The sequence below is a fragment of the Zootoca vivipara genome, chromosome 1 (genome assembly GCF_963506605.1).
Source record: "Zootoca vivipara chromosome 1, rZooViv1.1, whole genome shotgun sequence".
Taxonomy (NCBI): domain Eukaryota; kingdom Metazoa; phylum Chordata; class Lepidosauria; order Squamata; family Lacertidae; genus Zootoca; species Zootoca vivipara.
Genome location: NC_083276.1, coordinates 69,698,242 through 69,714,792, shown reverse-complemented (window position 1 = coordinate 69,714,792; position 16,551 = coordinate 69,698,242). Strand labels below are relative to the sequence as shown.

General features: G+C 39.2%; 1 protein-coding gene across 1 annotated transcript in view; it reads right to left on the bottom strand.

Annotated features, from left to right (window-relative positions):
- Positions 1-487: 487 nt before the first annotated feature.
- The window catches only part of PDE3B (phosphodiesterase 3B), a 58,703-nt gene continuing 42,639 nt past the window's right edge, over positions 488-16,551 (bottom strand). The window contains exons 9-16 of the mRNA XM_035128201.2: positions 14,284-14,421; positions 11,554-11,665; positions 9,733-9,846; positions 7,958-8,157; positions 6,226-6,429; positions 5,281-5,442; positions 2,318-2,561; positions 488-1,653 (exon numbers count right to left, since the gene is read on the bottom strand). Of these exons, the coding sequence (XP_034984092.2) occupies positions 1,445-1,653; positions 2,318-2,561; positions 5,281-5,442; positions 6,226-6,429; positions 7,958-8,157; positions 9,733-9,846; positions 11,554-11,665; positions 14,284-14,421 (1,383 nt within the window). The 3' untranslated portion in view covers positions 488-1,444. The remainder of the gene's footprint in view (positions 1,654-2,317; positions 2,562-5,280; positions 5,443-6,225; positions 6,430-7,957; positions 8,158-9,732; positions 9,847-11,553; positions 11,666-14,283; positions 14,422-16,551) is intronic.

Genomic DNA, 16,551 nt, shown 5'->3' with positions numbered 1-16,551 from the left:
TAAGGTATTATTATTACTAGGTTGGTCTTGCCCTTAGAGAAGGCAGAGAAACATATTCACAATTTTGGGGTGTGTGTATGTGTGCAATGGGTCTTGCCCTGATTTTGAAACAGATTAACAGAATTAAGGCAGGATGTGCAGGGCCACTTATGTTAGAGTTTTGCTAGTGACTTTTAATACATCCAGAATTTTAATAAACACAATTATTGTTATTTATTAGATTTATATACTGCCCTTCATCATTAGTTTCAAGAACGGACCTCCAGAACGAATTAAGTTCTTAACCCTAGGTACCACTGTACTGTATAGTTTGTTTCTAGACACACAGCAGGCAAAGGAACATCTAATCTAGTATTGTGTACTCTGGCTGACAGAAACTCTCCTGGACTTCGATTACTAATGTATTTTCATTAGTTTTTTTAATCTACTGTGTGGTTACTGCAAGCAGGGATATTTACCGTGTGCTTGTTATTTTGCAAAGTGAGGAACAACAATTGTTTATAGAAAACCATCTTTTAATTCTTCAAAGGTTTACATACAAAGAAAAAGTAGACTCTTTTTTTAAATGAACACCTAGCATTAGCACAATATTGTAAATATAAAATATGTTGTGTCATGTTTCTAAACATGACTCCTGAGTAAGAGTGGAACATATTTATAATATTATTGACTAAAAGAATACAGTCCCTTCATTATCAAAAGTGAGATAGCTTTTGTGTTCTATTACAGAACAATGAAAACAAGGCAACAGGTGTATATTTCGCAAACTAGCCTGGATATTCACTGCAAACCTGAACATTTTCCAAAAAAATAAAATGGCAGGTTGTGCACCACAGTAAAAAGCATCAAACAGATGCACATGGGATTAAATTTTAACCACAAAATCCAGAATTTAGCTATTCTGGTTGCAGTCATCAAATGGTTAAATCAATCCAATAAAACTTCATTAATAAAACAATTGCAAATCAAACAGGTGTAAACTGTAACATTTAAACTGACAGATAAGACACAGTGATTTTTGAATCCACATTAAAAATAAAATACAAATTCCAAAACATGTATTGGTATTCAGCCCAATTCGGTCCTATAAACAAAATACTTCTGGTGACTTTGTAAAATAAGGCAGCTAATTTCCCCCCTCAAAAAATATTAAGAAGCTGTTTTCAGCAAGACAGCAAAACAAGGTATTTGAACACCAACTTGGGAATATGTTCTTTGCATCACAGAATACAATATTCAACCTTTGAATAAAGTTTTAAAATTCCATGTGGTAAAAGTGCATAGGAGTGGGATACTGTTAAGAGAAAATATGTCCTTTCACAGTATTCAAATCTCTCATAGCTATGTTAACTGTGTCAATCTAAAGTCAGCATTATGAGAAATACATGATTTTTGGAGCAGTACTGTACATCATTTTGAAGGCTTCTTAAAATGTTTTTTCTTCTCATTGATGTCGTTCCTCTTCTTCATCTGCTTCTTCAATAACCTGAATTTCATCTGCTTGACACAAGGATGTGTTCTCTGACTGTTTACTCTCTTTGGATTTATTTAGGTCTTCTTCTTCGACTACTTTCTTCCATACTTTATGATTTTCATTCAAATGGTGTATCAGCTGACAAAATATTCGCTGCCTGCTTTTTCTTCTCTGTAGTTCTGCAAAAGAGGGAAATGCCACTTTTCAAAAGAGAGCTAAACAAGTCTGAAACACTTTCCTTATGCTTAAGAAAGTGGTAATACTGAACCAACCTGAATGGCTACCGTATGAATACGCCTTTGTTAGGCATTCTAGCTGATTAAAAAGGGAACAGGATACGCTTAAAGGAGAATATCCTGTGTGCTCAGAATGATGAAAGCCAAGCTTTGTGAGATGGCAGGAAGAAAGGACCTTGGGGGTAAAGGGAACCTGTGGTAAGCCCTGGGGAGTTGGAGATGGAAATATGAAGAAATTTGGTGCAATATTTGAATAAGCAGCACAAATCCGAGGGAATTCTGCTGGTGAAATGGGGCTTTCCCTCTCACCTGCAGCCTCACATGCACCCCCAAAACATGTTCCAGAGGGTCAGGGGACTCTATAAAACAGATTTCTGGTATTCAGGGAGGAAGAGAAGATGGGGAAAGTTCACTCAAGCAGCTTTGAACTTTTCCCTTTATAGATACTTGTAATGGTGATATTTTACTATGATATCTGGATAATACAACAATTTAATATTTATATGCCTCCCATCTGCTACTCTGGGCAGCTTCCAACAAATGTAACAAGTTAACTAGATCCAAATCCATTTAAAATTCTGTATGTAGTTTAAGTATTTAGTCTTACTTGTGCTTAAATCTTCCATCTCATCCTCTTCACTGTCCAACTCTTCTTCATCATAATCTTCAGAGCTTTCCATATCATCTTTTTCATCAATCCACTGGCCTGGAAGCAAGCCAGCTGCATCATAAGAGTTACAGAGAGGACCAACAATATGAGTAATAAAAGATTCTTGTAGTTTTGCAAGCTGAGGAGAACGTCTATCCATAAAAGGGCTAATGGGTAATCCCAGACTTGCTTCTTCATCTCCCTGTAAATTCATAAATACAAACACTTAGAAAAGATTGGGTATCAGTGCAAAGTTTGGTAACTGGAGCACATAAAACAAAAACAAACAGCCAATATTTCAATAAGGAGTTGTGTTACATTTGTTCTAGTCCTATAATATAGAGCATCACAAAGAGCACAGTATCAGCCGATATTTCATTTTGCCTGATGATACAACTGGATACAATGGGATGCAGGTGGCGCTGTGGGTTAAACCACAGAGCCTAGGACTTGCCGATCAGAAGGTCGGCGGTTTGAATCCCCACGATGGGGTGAGCTCCCGTTGCTCGGTCCCTGCTCCTGCCAACCTAGCAGTTCAAAAGCACGTCAAAGTGCAAGTAGATAAATAGGTACCGCTACAGCGGGAAGGTAAACGGCGTTTCCGTGTGCTGCTCTGGCCACATGACCTGGAAGCTGTACGCTGGATCCCTCAGCCAATAATGCGAGATGAGCGCCGCAACCCCAGAGTCGGTCACGAATGGACCAAATGGTCAGGGGTCCCTTTACCTTTACCTTACAACTGGATACAGTTACACTTTTCCCACTAAGCTATAGTTATGCCAATAGCCAGTTTTAGAAGCTAAGAGAGCTAGTGTGTTGTAGTGGTTAAGAGCGGTAGACTCCTAATCTGGGGAACCGGGTTTGCGTCTCCTCTCCTCCACATGCAGCTGCTGGGTGACCTTGGGCTAGTCACACTTCTCTGAAGTCTCACAGCCCCACCCACCCACCTCACAGGGTGTCTGTTGTGGGGGAGGAAGGGAAAGGAGATTGTTAGCCGCTTTGAGACTCCTTTGGGGACTGATAAAGCGGGATATCAAATCCAAACTATTCTCTTCTAAGATATGAAAGCTAGGAGCTAAATGGCACCTTAAACCTCAGTTATGGGCACCACAATGGAAAGTCTAGGCATGCTGTTTTATAACAAGAATACAGTGGTGCCTCGCTAGACGAATTTAATTCATCCCACGGGTCTTTTCTTATAACGAAAAATTCATCTAGCGAATCCCATAGGAATGCATTGAAATTTTTTTGAATTTTTTTTTTGCCCATAGGAACGCATTAATTGAATTTCAATGCATTCCTATGGGAAACCGTGATTCGCTAGACAAATTTTTCATAAAACGAATTCGTCTAGCGAGGCAACCTCCACTCAAAAAATCCTTTCGTTAAGCGGAAATTTCATTAAGCAGGGCATTCGTTAAGCGAGGCACCACTGTACAAAGATGAAAATGAATGAACAGCAGCTAAAATATTATGTTCATTTTTTACATGTTTAGTCCTTCCCCTGCCCACCCCACTAATATTCTTAAGAGGGTCTCTTCTCCAGTTTTCAAAGAGTAGCTGGAAGTGTGGAGGCAGAAAAAGGTCCTCCTTTCCTTCCACTCTGCAGTTTCAATCTGAAATCTTAGGCGCAGTACTGTGCCCAGAGCTCAGAAACTGCTCTCCCTAATGAAATTCCGTTACCTTCAGGTGCTAGGAAATTCCCAACAGCCTAATGCAGCTGCTTGGGAAAAATTAGCAGGAAAGGAGGAATGTATTTTGTCTTAAAACCCCCAGCATCCCACCAAACATAGTGGCCTTGTCCACACATTAATGCTAAGTCAAGTTTTGTTTCGGCAAAGTGCAATTTGTTTGAATATCTGACTAGCCCAACCCAGCAGACTAACCACAGTTTGCTTTCTGGCAGCAAACTATGATGTGAAGCTATGGGGTGGAATCCAACACTACATGCACAGTTACAGGTAGGTAGCCATGTTGGTCTGACGTAGTCAAAACAAAAAATAAAAAAAAATTCCTTCCAGTAGCACCTTAGAGACCAACTAAGTTTGTCATAGGTATGAGCTTTCGTGTGCATGCACACTTATTCAGATACACTGAAACAGAAGTCACCAGACCCTATGTATAGTCAGAGGGTGGGGAGGGGTATTACTCAGAAGGGTGGTGGGAATGGGTGATTGGCTGACAGGAGTGGTAAACCTGTTGACGACTGTTTATGACTGTTAACGACTGCAACTGGTCTTGCAGGAAAAAGCAAGGGGTGAGATGGCTAAAGAAAGATTTATCATGTATAATGAGTAAGAATACTGACATGCACAGTATTCCACTCATGCTCTGTGACATCCCCTTCCTCTCCCCGCAAATTTCCTCCCCAACCTCCTGGATGACATTTTGAGGGTACAAGTGGGGCTGCAGGGAAGAGGAGGGGGACACTGCATTGCACAAGTGGAATCCTGTTGCAGTAGCGAAACAGCAGGGTTGGAAACAAAGCAATGCTGCTTATTGGCTTATGATCCAGGTCTTGTTTTCATTCTGGTTTGGCACTATGTCTGAACTCAACAGCCTAGCTGAACCATGATTTAACTGGCCCACCAAGTCAGATGCTCATCAAGTAACAGAAGCACAAGGCAAGAGCAGCTGGAAAACAAACAAAGGCTTTGGAGAAACGAGCTATGGCTTGCTTGCTCATCTGTGAGATTACTTGTGGTGTGTTGGAACACCACATGGTTAGAAAAGGCCATGGTCTAGCCACAATTTTTGACAAGTATTGGGTAACTTCTCTGTCTGTCTTATGAATTCACTGAAAGAATATAGGATTATTAGTACATTTTCATATGCACATATCTATAGAGATAACTAAAACCTATGAACAGAATTCTTTAAACTGTACAAATCTTTCAAAAATTCTGATTTCCCAGGCCTACCTGCTCATAAAATTCATTAACAATGCCCTCTGTCCATTTCAAGTGCAGATCTCTAACTTTTGCTGGACCATTGATATCTGCAAGCTTGATGCATATCTGACACACTAATAAACGGTCACTCTCATTACTCCATTCTATACCATGACTGTTTACATCATCAGCCTGTTTGGAAGAAAAAACAGTTTTTAGTATTTTGGTTTATTAATGTCCACAGTCTATTTCTTTCAGACTTAGATTCAGTGGACTTGCCACTCATCATATAAGGAAGAGCATTATTTATTTTACACATTGTGCAGCACAATCAATACTACTCATGACTTCTCAAAAGCAAATCCCAGTTCAATGGGTCTCCCTCTCAAGTAAGTGTATGGAAAATAGCAGCTTTAGGCTGCTGTTGTAGACACACTTGCCTGGGAGAATAATCTTCCCTCATGTACCTACTTGACTGCTTGATCTGCAGTTTTATAAGTGCCATATAATGTTTGTTCCATATCTATGAGGAATAAATTTTTCAGTGTGGCATCCATGCTTTGGAATTCCTGGCCTATGAATACGATTGTTATAGTATTTGCATCCTTGCAAAAAAAAATTATTTCAGCAAATTCATGCAAATGTAAATTCTGTTAAGCTTATCTGCATATTGTTGATAATTATTCTAATTATGTACATCACTTAAAATATTTTTTTGACTCGGGGGTTTAAAAAACTTACCATATTTTTCCATGTATAAGATGCCCCCTATTTTGGGGGACTCCAAATTAAGAAAACACCCCTCAGTGCTACCCGTATATAAGACAAGCCCCAATTTTAAACCTAAGCTTTTGGTAAAAACAAAACAAAAACCTAGTCTTATACACGGAAAAATACGGTAACTAAATACATAAGGCTAAGTTTTAATCATTATGGTATATAGTCTGTATACAGACATAAACTTGGGCTACAAACCTTGGCATTAAATTCAGCAAGAAAATCGAAATGTTTCTTAAGATCTGTAGCAAGGATTGCTTCAATCACCAAGAATCGCAATCGCTTGAATTGTACATGATCAAGATTAGGCAAAAAGTTATATTCTGACAGAGATAAGAAGAGGCTCCATGCAGAGGCAGCATGATGATTTTCCAAAACTGATCTGTCATTGTACAGCACAGCCTGCAAAATTAATACACATCCTTTAAAGACTGACATTTCACAAAAATGTATAGACCAAATAAAATTTCTGACTCCAGAGATAATTCAGAGCAAAGATAATGTACAAGCAGGTCCATGTTTTACAATTAACCTGCCGGCAGTTTGTTGTACCTGAAAATATTAGGAAGAACTGTGGTTGTGACATTTCCTCCGAATGTTTTTTAAAAATATTTAAACAGTCAAACCAAATAACCAAAGGATGGTCCTATTAATCAGTTATATTTAATCCAGTATTACAAAATCAAATCCTAGCCAGGTACAGTGGTACCTCGGGTTACAGACACTTCAGGTTACAGATGTTTCAGGTTACAGACTCCACTAACCCAGAAATAGTATCTCGGGTTAAGAACTTTGCTTCAGGATGAGAACAGAAATCACGCGGCAGCGGGAGGCCCCATTAGCTAAAGTGGTACCTCAGGTTAAGAACAGCTTCAGGTTAAGAACGGACCTCCAGAACGAATTAAGTTTTTAACCCGAGGTACTACTGTAATTCCAAAAATTGATATGATGAGGTTTTCTGCCTCAAGCAACAGGAGGAACAATATTAAGTACTGGTGGCCACTGGGGAAAATTCCATTCCAGGCAATCAAAAGCTTTCTTGAGCAAAACTATAATGTAAGGTTTATCAGTTTTATTTATGCTATGTATTACATTTATAGGGACGTGGGTGGCGCTGTGGGTTAAACCACAGAGCCTAGGGCTTGCCGATCAGAAGGTTGGCGGTTCGAATCCCTGCGACGGGGTGAGCTCCCGTTGCTCGGTTCCAGCTCCTGCCAACCTAGCAGTTCGAAAGCACGTCAAAGTGAAAGTAGATAAATAGGTACGACTCCGACAGGAAGGTTAACAGCGTTTCCGTGTGCTCCTCTGGTTTGCCAGAAGCGGCTTTGTCATGCTGCCCACATGACCTGGAAGCTCTACGCTGGCTCCCTCGGCCAATAACGCGAGATGAGCACCATAACCCCAGAATCGGTCACGACTGGACCTAATGGTCAGGGGTCCCGGTCCCTTTACCTTTACCTACCGTATTACATTTATAACTTTTCTTATGTTTGGGTACAATTTTCATTTATGAAGCCTGCTTGGCTATTCAGAATGGAATTTCCTATTACAATGTTTAATTTTTTTAATAAAAAAAATTCCTTCAGTAGCACCTTAAAGACCAACTAAGTTTTTATTTTGGTATGAGCTTTCGTGTGCATGCACACTTCTTCAGATAATTTTTTTGCTATTACATCCACCTATGTTTTAAAATCCTGTTATAAAAGTGCAGGAAGACTATATAATTGGAACACTGATGAGGTGTATGTGTATTACTATTAATCTTGTTTGTTCTGTGTGTTTGGGAATATATGATTTTGCATGATTTCCTTTAGCACAGTACCCATATATCGAACACATTTAAAAGTCAGCAAATATTAATGCACGTGTCTGCTAAATCTTAGGAACTGAATTGAATACCAGAAACTTTCCAGAAGACAAAACATCCTACCTGAGGAGCATTTGTAGCTACCAGAAAAGCATTTGTACGGCCAGGATGATCATAATCATGCATAGCTGCTGCGATATAAAGAGCCATTAATTCCAAGGCTGGAATATTTGAGGCTAAGCATCCATAATTTTCATCAACCATAGCACAACTCCTGGAGGAAATAAAGGCAACTCGGTCAGCTGAAATACCATCTTCTGTATCTGGGTGGGAAAAGAAGTTACATTTTAAGAATATTCAGTGATAGCATCTTCATAAGTATTTATGTTAAACCCATCAATGAACAGATTTCACTGTGTTAAGTTTAAATTTTAAAAGATTATCTTTAAAAAGTAAAAAAAACCCAGAAAGTTGGTAATGACTATTCTTCAAGAGAAAGAAATCACATATTGCATATTTCTGGATTTTGAAGCCCCTGAAAGTGAAGTCTACCACTGAACAGCCAGAGAAATCATATTTAAAGAGGATAAATTGTAATGAATATTTATATATGTCAACAAAAATTGTATTGTACAGTTGTCATTTAAGATGAATCAAAACGCCTAGTGAACAAAATCAGATGATATTATAAGCAGTGTGTGGCAAATGCCTAATTCACGCATATCATTCCCTATTAACTATCTTAACTTCAGGTGTACATTTCCAAAAATGAAATGGTATTTCTCTGAACAATTTTTAAAAAAATGTTATTTCCCAAAATCATTTTCTCTGTGCATGTGGGTGTAGGAGAGAGCCAGGCTTCAGGAAAGTTTGAGCCTGCTTTTCCCCACATTGAATGCACTATCACTTCTGTATTTAGCTGGTGACGCACTTTTGTGGTAGGAAGAGATATTTAAAAACAATATGGAAAAAGCAAACACACCCTCCTCGAAAGCAGAACTTTAGATTTGGTGCTTCCCCAACCCTGGTTTTCTTCTGCTTTACCAGTTTGGTTTGCGCTGCACTACATTAATGTTATTAAAAAATAAAATATTTCTCTATTCCACTGAAAGAATGACTGTTCACTTTCTGCTCAATGTTAGTGAAAAATGTACAAATTTCAAGCAGGTACAATGAAGATTCAAGCTGTATTTCTTGCATCTGAATGATCCCGTGTAATTGCAATGCATCAGAAATACATACTTCCCTCTAAGACACACATGCGATTCAAGTCCCCCCCCCCCATATTATGATGCTTTTATTATATAAAGAACACATACTTTTTAAAAAAATTACCTTACTGTCACTATCTCTATCTCTATTGTGTAAAACTAAGGCTAAACAATTTCCTTAAAGTCATACTGGGTTAAACTTAACAGAACATTTTAAGATGAGTATATATTAATTAAAGTAAGACCTTGAATGTTCAGGACTATTTCATTTTTACATTGGAATAATTAGTAAAAGCTCTAATTAAGTTAAATAGTTTAGCCTTAGGTATTTTTAGTCTGAGATGTTTCATTTCTTAATTAAATAAAGAAATATTAGCCTAATGTATTTTAGTTGCTAGAAACATGCTGACCACTGCAGGAAGATATAGGTCTCATTCTGGATAAGAGATCTAAGTGAAACAGTTTCCTTGGCTAGGAAGCAAAGCATGTCAGCAATTATTCAATCAATTATCCTAAAACCAGACACACAGTGCTTGTAAATGACATAGACTGTTAGTTCTATCTTTCAACCATGAAATCTACAAGTAATAAGAGAAAAAAATAGGAGACATTTCCTCCACTTCAAATATATTCATTTTATATTATTGGGGGGGGGTCCTCTGTGGAAGACCAAACAAAGTCACATACCAATGTCTGCTCCAGTTATAGAATCACTATATATTTGCTGAAATCCAGGAATTGGTCTTGTTGTAAGATACCAAACAGCATGAAGAACATCTGTTGCATGTATTCGATTGTGATCTAAAGTAAGATTTTTTAAAATTCAATCCAAATGTTATCATGATATAAACTAAACATAGCAGAGAAGCACTTGGAACACAGGATGGAAAAGGGAAAAAATGTCTTAGGAATTTAGACTGAACAGCTTCTGTAGATTTGCCTGTGCAAATCTGAGCCCCATATAATAACTGTGCTAGGGGTTTAGCTAAACATTTTAAGTGCTAGTGGTATGTGATTGCCACCTTTCGTATGGGGAAAGCGTGTCAGAATCTTGGCACTCTGAGATACTTTTTCCTTTGCATACATATTTCTGATGTGCTCCCCATGACCCTGTTGACTGAAAAATAAGGCCAGTTGTTCGATCAACTGATTATCCATATACCATCCATATACCATCCATGGGCCCTATAGTTTCTTGAAAATACCATGACTTTAGTTTTCTTGTAATTCATAGCCAGCTGTTCTCTGAAAGTTCATATACTTCCTTACTGGTGGGGTAAAAGAATCTGGCCCTTTGACAGCATTGCCTGCACACAGGACTTCTTCCTTTTACATAGGGCTTTCAGACATCCTCCCCACCCCCCTACACCGGAATTTGAGGCAACTGGGACTTCAAATCACCATATGATTGACAGATTGATGGTCCCATGCACCCTCCCGCAGGGGAGATAAGGATCTGGCCTACTGGCCAGAAAGGTCCCCCACCCTCTAATGACAGTACAGAGGGGAGTGACAAATGTGTTAACATTCTAAAGCAGGCATCCCCAAACTTCGGCCCTCCAGATGTTTTGGACTACAATTCCCATCTTCCCTGACCACTGGTCCTGTTAGCTAGGGATCATGTGTGTTGTAGGCGAAAACATCTGGAGGGCTGCAGTTTGGGGATGCCTGTTCTAATGGTACTCAAACCCCACAATTATGTACCAAAAAAATCTCAGCATGGGGTGTATTAGCTGCTACAAATAAGCTATTTGAGCTACAGTGGTGCCTCGCTAGACGAATTTAATTCGTTCCACGGGTCTTTTCTTATAACGCAGAATTCGTCTAGCGAATCCCATGGGAATGCATTGAATTTTTTTTTTGCACATAGGAACGCATTAATTGAATTTCAATGCATTCCTATGGGAAACCGTGATTCGCTAGACGAATTTTTCGTAAAACGAATTTGTCTAGCGAGGCAACCTCCGCTAGAAAAAACCTTTTGTTAAGCGGAAATTTTGTTAAGCAGGGCATTCGTTAAGTGAGGCACCACTGTATTTCTCAAAGTATCTTTCACATAAGTTTTTCAAGAATATTTCAACAATGTTGCAGACAAGCATAATGGCATGGTAGAGTAAATGAAGAGTTAAAGAAGCAGGTAGGAGTTGTTTCAAAATTAAAGTTTGTCTGCAATAAGAGAAATAGATATGTGAATGCTTAAGGTGGCTGTTGGTAATTCTGTCAGAAATCCCCTTGCATTCTACCACCAAGAAAACTAAAATTCCTTGAATGGGAGGACATTGTTCGAAACTAGCAAATGATTTACATACATACAGTTCATTTTGTCCATTTTTGTTATCACAGTATTAGCAATTTAAATCTATTTATTGTTATTATTCCATAATGTATGAAAAACATTAATAAAAGAAACCCAGCCATCAATATCATAGAGGACTAACATGATAAACTATGTAGTGTGGCTTAAAGAGAAAAATAATAATAATCCTAATGTTGTAAGGTATTACTTACAGGGAATGTCTCGATAACCATTTTCTAGTGCCTGAAAGTAGTTCATGAATTGCTGAGTTGGAATTTTGAAAATTTCAAATAAACCAGTGTCTTGAAACAATGTGAATGCAACCTGAACACAGAATAGAAGAAGAAGAGGAGTTTGGATTTGATATCACGCTTTATCACTACCCGAAGGAGTCTCAAAGCGGCTAACATTCTCCTTTCCCTTCCTCCCCCACAACAAACACTCTGTGATCTCGGATCAGTTCCTTGCAGACAAATGTTCTGTTTTACCTGGACAGTACTACAGTAACTGACAATTGAAATATATTTTCATTGTAAGGAAAGATAATGTACAATTATTTATGCTTTATTTTTTAGGTTTTACATTTTGTCTTTTAAAAGAAAACTAGATTTTTTAAATTAATAATTAAATATGAGTCTCAAATATATTGAATACTAAGAACATTAGGATGGATTATATAAATAAACAAGAAAGAGGATAAAGCTGTTAGGTCTGCATCCCAAAAAGCACAAGCACTAGCAGAACAGGCTTTCTCACTCACTCCTCAACGTAGCAAACCCCTCTGTACTCCAAAAGCTGCTCCTGAGGGTGAAGAGCCTCTCTAGAATATGGGATGTGGTTCACCTTATGCAAGCAGATCAAGCTATGGATATCTTAAGTTAAAACCTAATGAAATTTTAAAGGTAAAGGTAAAGGGGCCCATGACCATCAGGTCCAGTCGTGTCCGACTCTGGGGTTGCGGCGCTCATCTCGCTCTATAGGCCGAGGGAGCCGGCGTTTGTCCGCAGACAGCTTCCGGGTCATGTGGCCAGCATGACAAAGCTGCTTCTGGCGAACCAGAGCAGCGCACGGAAACGGCGTTTACCTTCCCGCCGGAGCAATTTTACTACTAACCAATTATTGAGGTTTCCTAACCAAAGAGGTTTAGTTATTAATTAGTAAAAACCATCTAATTCCTTCTCTCTAAAAGAATTCTGTGTATAATTCACAAGTATGTGTGTTATTTATTAGGTTTATATGCAGCTATTTATATTTTAAACATTGCATTGAATCTCCTCTGGCAACTTCCACTCCATTTTCTAAGTTCCTGACTACAGTATGGCACAACATCTACATGAACATTAATGAAGTTCACTGCTAACCAGAGCTCTCTTAAGGCAATTGGAACTGTGACTAGTAAGTATATGGTGAGGGGAGAACAGAAAAGATTAATCTGTTAGCTCTGCCATCTCCTTGTGTCATTCTGCATCCACTACATCATTGGTAAAAGTTTCAGTGATGCAGAGTGCTTTTGATCAGCTTTGGCTGAGGACCTAGCTATGGCCCTATCTGGACAGGCTAGCCTAACTTCTGTTATCTATGCTCTGGTAACCTCTAGATTAGAGTACCGTACTACAACACATTATAGGTGGGGCTGCCTTTGAAGACAGCTTGGAAAACTGCCGCTTGTGCAAAATTTTGCTGACTGGAGTAAGACGGTCTGAACAAATAACACTAATTATGGCACTACCTCAATGATTGCCTAACCCCAGGTGAACAAACCCACACCCTGCATTCTTCACCCAAGGCCCTCCGATGTGCCATCTCTAAGGAAAGGGGGGAGGTGACCTGAAAATGGGCCTTCTCAGTGGTGGCACCCCTATTTTGGAATGCTTTCCCCAGAGAGGCAAGCCAAGCACCTTCAGTGTCTGTTTTTTGCTGCTAGGTAAAAACATTTTTATTTGCCCAGGCCTATGGAATTTAATTCTCTACATATTTTCACTGGAGTTTTTATTATTGTTTTACGCTATTTTTTAATCTTTGTTTTTGTATTTTGCTTTGATTTAATTATTTGAAAAAGGTGACCAATAACTCCACAAGTACAGGAAGCTGAATGTTTACTATATACTATACACAGGTGGCGCTGTGGGTTAAACCACAGAGCCTAGGGCTTGCTGATCAGAAGGTCGGCGGTTCGAATCCCTGCAACAGGGTAAGTTCTGTTGCTTGGTCCCTGATCCTGCCCACCTAAAAGTTCAAAAGCACGTCAAAGTGCAAGTAGATAAATAGGTACCGCTCCAGAGGGAAGGTAAACAGTGTTTCCATGTGCTGCTCTGGTTCGCCAGAAAGCGGCTTAGTTATCATGCTGGCCATGTGACCCGGAATCTGTATGCCGGGTCCCTCGGCCAGTAAAGCAAGATGAGCGCCGACAACCCCAGAGTTGTCTGTGACTGGACCGGAGTCCCTTAACCTTTATATACTATACTATACACAAGTTCCAGAATGCACGAAGAGGGCTCTCTACTTTCTTTAAAAGTAGGGTTGCCACCTTTTAAAATACAAGACAGATTGGGCAAAATAAAGGACAGGTTGGGATGGGGATGGGGAGGCGCACACAAACTCTTATGGCACCAAATCCTCCTTCCCCCATTGTGGTATTCCAAATTTCTCTTACGGCAAACAACATTTCCTACACTTAACATTTATCGACATGTAAGCTTAGAAAAATATCATACTGTATATTTCGGCGTATAAGACGACTGGGCGTATAAGGCGGCCCCCAACTTTTCCAGTTAAAATATAGAGTTTGGGATATACTCGCCGTATAAGAAATACGACCCGGCATATAAGATGACCCCCGACTTTTGAGAAAATTTTACTGGGTCTTATACGCAGGAATATACAGTAATTCTATAGTAGCACACACAGTCGCTAGACTATATATATATCTAGGAACAGCAAACCTGACTAAGGATTCTTCCAGATTCGTTTCCCATTTTTTCAACAAGATCAAATATTTGGAAATTCCAGTTGTTCAGCTTCTCCATTAATGAATCATGGTCTTCTGTTAGAATCAGTTCTAATGAAGGAGCTTTCTCCATCTGTGTAAGAAAAGTATAATATATAAAAATACTAATTTATATGCATTTAGTTTCATATTTAAATAAGTCCACAATCTTCTGAGATTGCTAGTTAATGTAACCACTTTGCATATGATTGGACATCATCCAATGTCCAATCAAGCTAAACTTGATCAAACTAGGTAAGTTAGTGTATACAAAATAGGATTTACAGTGGTACCTCAAGTTACAAATGCTTCAGGTTACAAATGCTTCAGGTTACAAACTCCGCTAACCCAGAAATAGTACCTCAGTACTTTGCTTCAGGATGAGAACAGAAATCGTGCTCTGGCAGCACGGCGGCAGCAGGAGGCCCCATTAGCTAAAGTGGTGCTTCAGGTTAAGAACAGTTTCAGGTTAAGAATGGACCTCCGGAACAAATTAAGTTCTTAACCAGAGATACCACTATATTTAGCAAAATTTATATCCCACCCATCTTCCATCATCCAAAGGAGCATACATGTGGTGCCCATATGATCAACCATTCAGGCACTGACCAAATCGACTGGCCTAGATTCAGCAAGGTGGTTGCCTCCTGTGCCTACAAACTACTGGCCTGCGAGCACTCCAGTTGGAGAACAACCTTTACCGAAGGTGTCATAGGCTTTGAAGAAACTCGATCTCAGGATGCAAGGGAGAAACGTGCTAAGAGGAAGGCACGCTGGGCAAATCCACACCGTGATCAACTCCCGCCTGGAAACCAATGTCCCCACTCACTGTGGAAGGACGTGTGGATCCAGAATTGGCCTCCACAGTCACTTACCCATTGTTAAAATTGTGTTTATGGAAGACAATCTTACTCAGCTACGAGTGATCACCAAAGAAGAAGAAGAATACCCAGGGACAAATTTATGTAATCTGAAGCACTCTGTTTTTAACAACCACAGAGTGATTACTCACTGTGCAGGAGCAACTGCCCAAGAACTCTGGCTCAATTTTTTTTTTTGTCACATCAGAATATTGAACATGAGCCAAATCTGTGGTATCTAAAATAATTTCAGGAATTGCTCTATTATCATAATGCATAAAACCCTGTTAGCTTTGCTTTCCCAGCAGAATCCCTAAAATATTCCCTAGTCTGCCCCATTCATTCAAGCAGCTACTCTGACTGCCAAATTGGGCTTAGAGGAGTCTTTAGCACAAAACTGTAGTAACTCTTGAGCACTATTTGGCAGCTAACACCTACTCTTGGCTGTTCAAGAACCTGTGGATCTAGTATTTTATATTTTTATTTGGCTTCTCTCTCGTTTCATTTTCTGTACCCTCATGCTCATGTCCATGATGCAGACACCACTGCCAAATGAGGACTAACTGTCCAATAGTGATCTTTGCCTATGTTAGCAATGCTAGTGCAAAGATATTGATATTTGTGTAAAACAACATCATTAATTATTTTATGGGAAGATAGCTATCATATACTTAAAAGGAAATTGTACTTCTTGATCATGTTGACTTCTGGTATGAGAACTAGGGAGAAGGGCCAAAAAAGAAGTATTTGCTCCATCAACAAAACATAAGCAGATAATATACTATTGCTGTAGAAAAGTGCCTATACAGGGCATCAATGATATAATTTGTGTAGAGTTTGGAGGAGCTCAGAGATCTAACAATAATTGTTGATGATAGGAGGAGGAGGAGGAGGAGGAGGAGGAGGAGGAGGAGGAGGAGGAGGAGGAGGAGAAGAAGAAGAAGAAGAAGAAGAAGAAGAAGAAGAAGAAGAAGAAGAAGAAGAAGAAGAGGAAGAAGATCCCACCCATCCCCCTAACGGGACTCAAGTCAGCTTACATATGAAAACAAGAATCACTTAAAACATAGAAAAAAAAACAATCATTAAATTACAATTAAACAATGGTAGAATTAACACTATACAGAATCATAGAATTGTAGAGTTGAAAGGGACCACACGGATAATCTAGTCCAACCCCTTGCAGTGCAGGAATCTCAACACGCAGCCGCCCATCCAATGTGAGACCATACTGGACCCTGGTTAGCAGTTTTATTGCTGCGTAAAATATGTTTAAAACAAACCAAGAATTATAATAAAAACAGCAGGTCTCAACCATGATTTTGGTTGTGCCTGGTGATCACTTGGAGAAGTCATATCTCCAAATG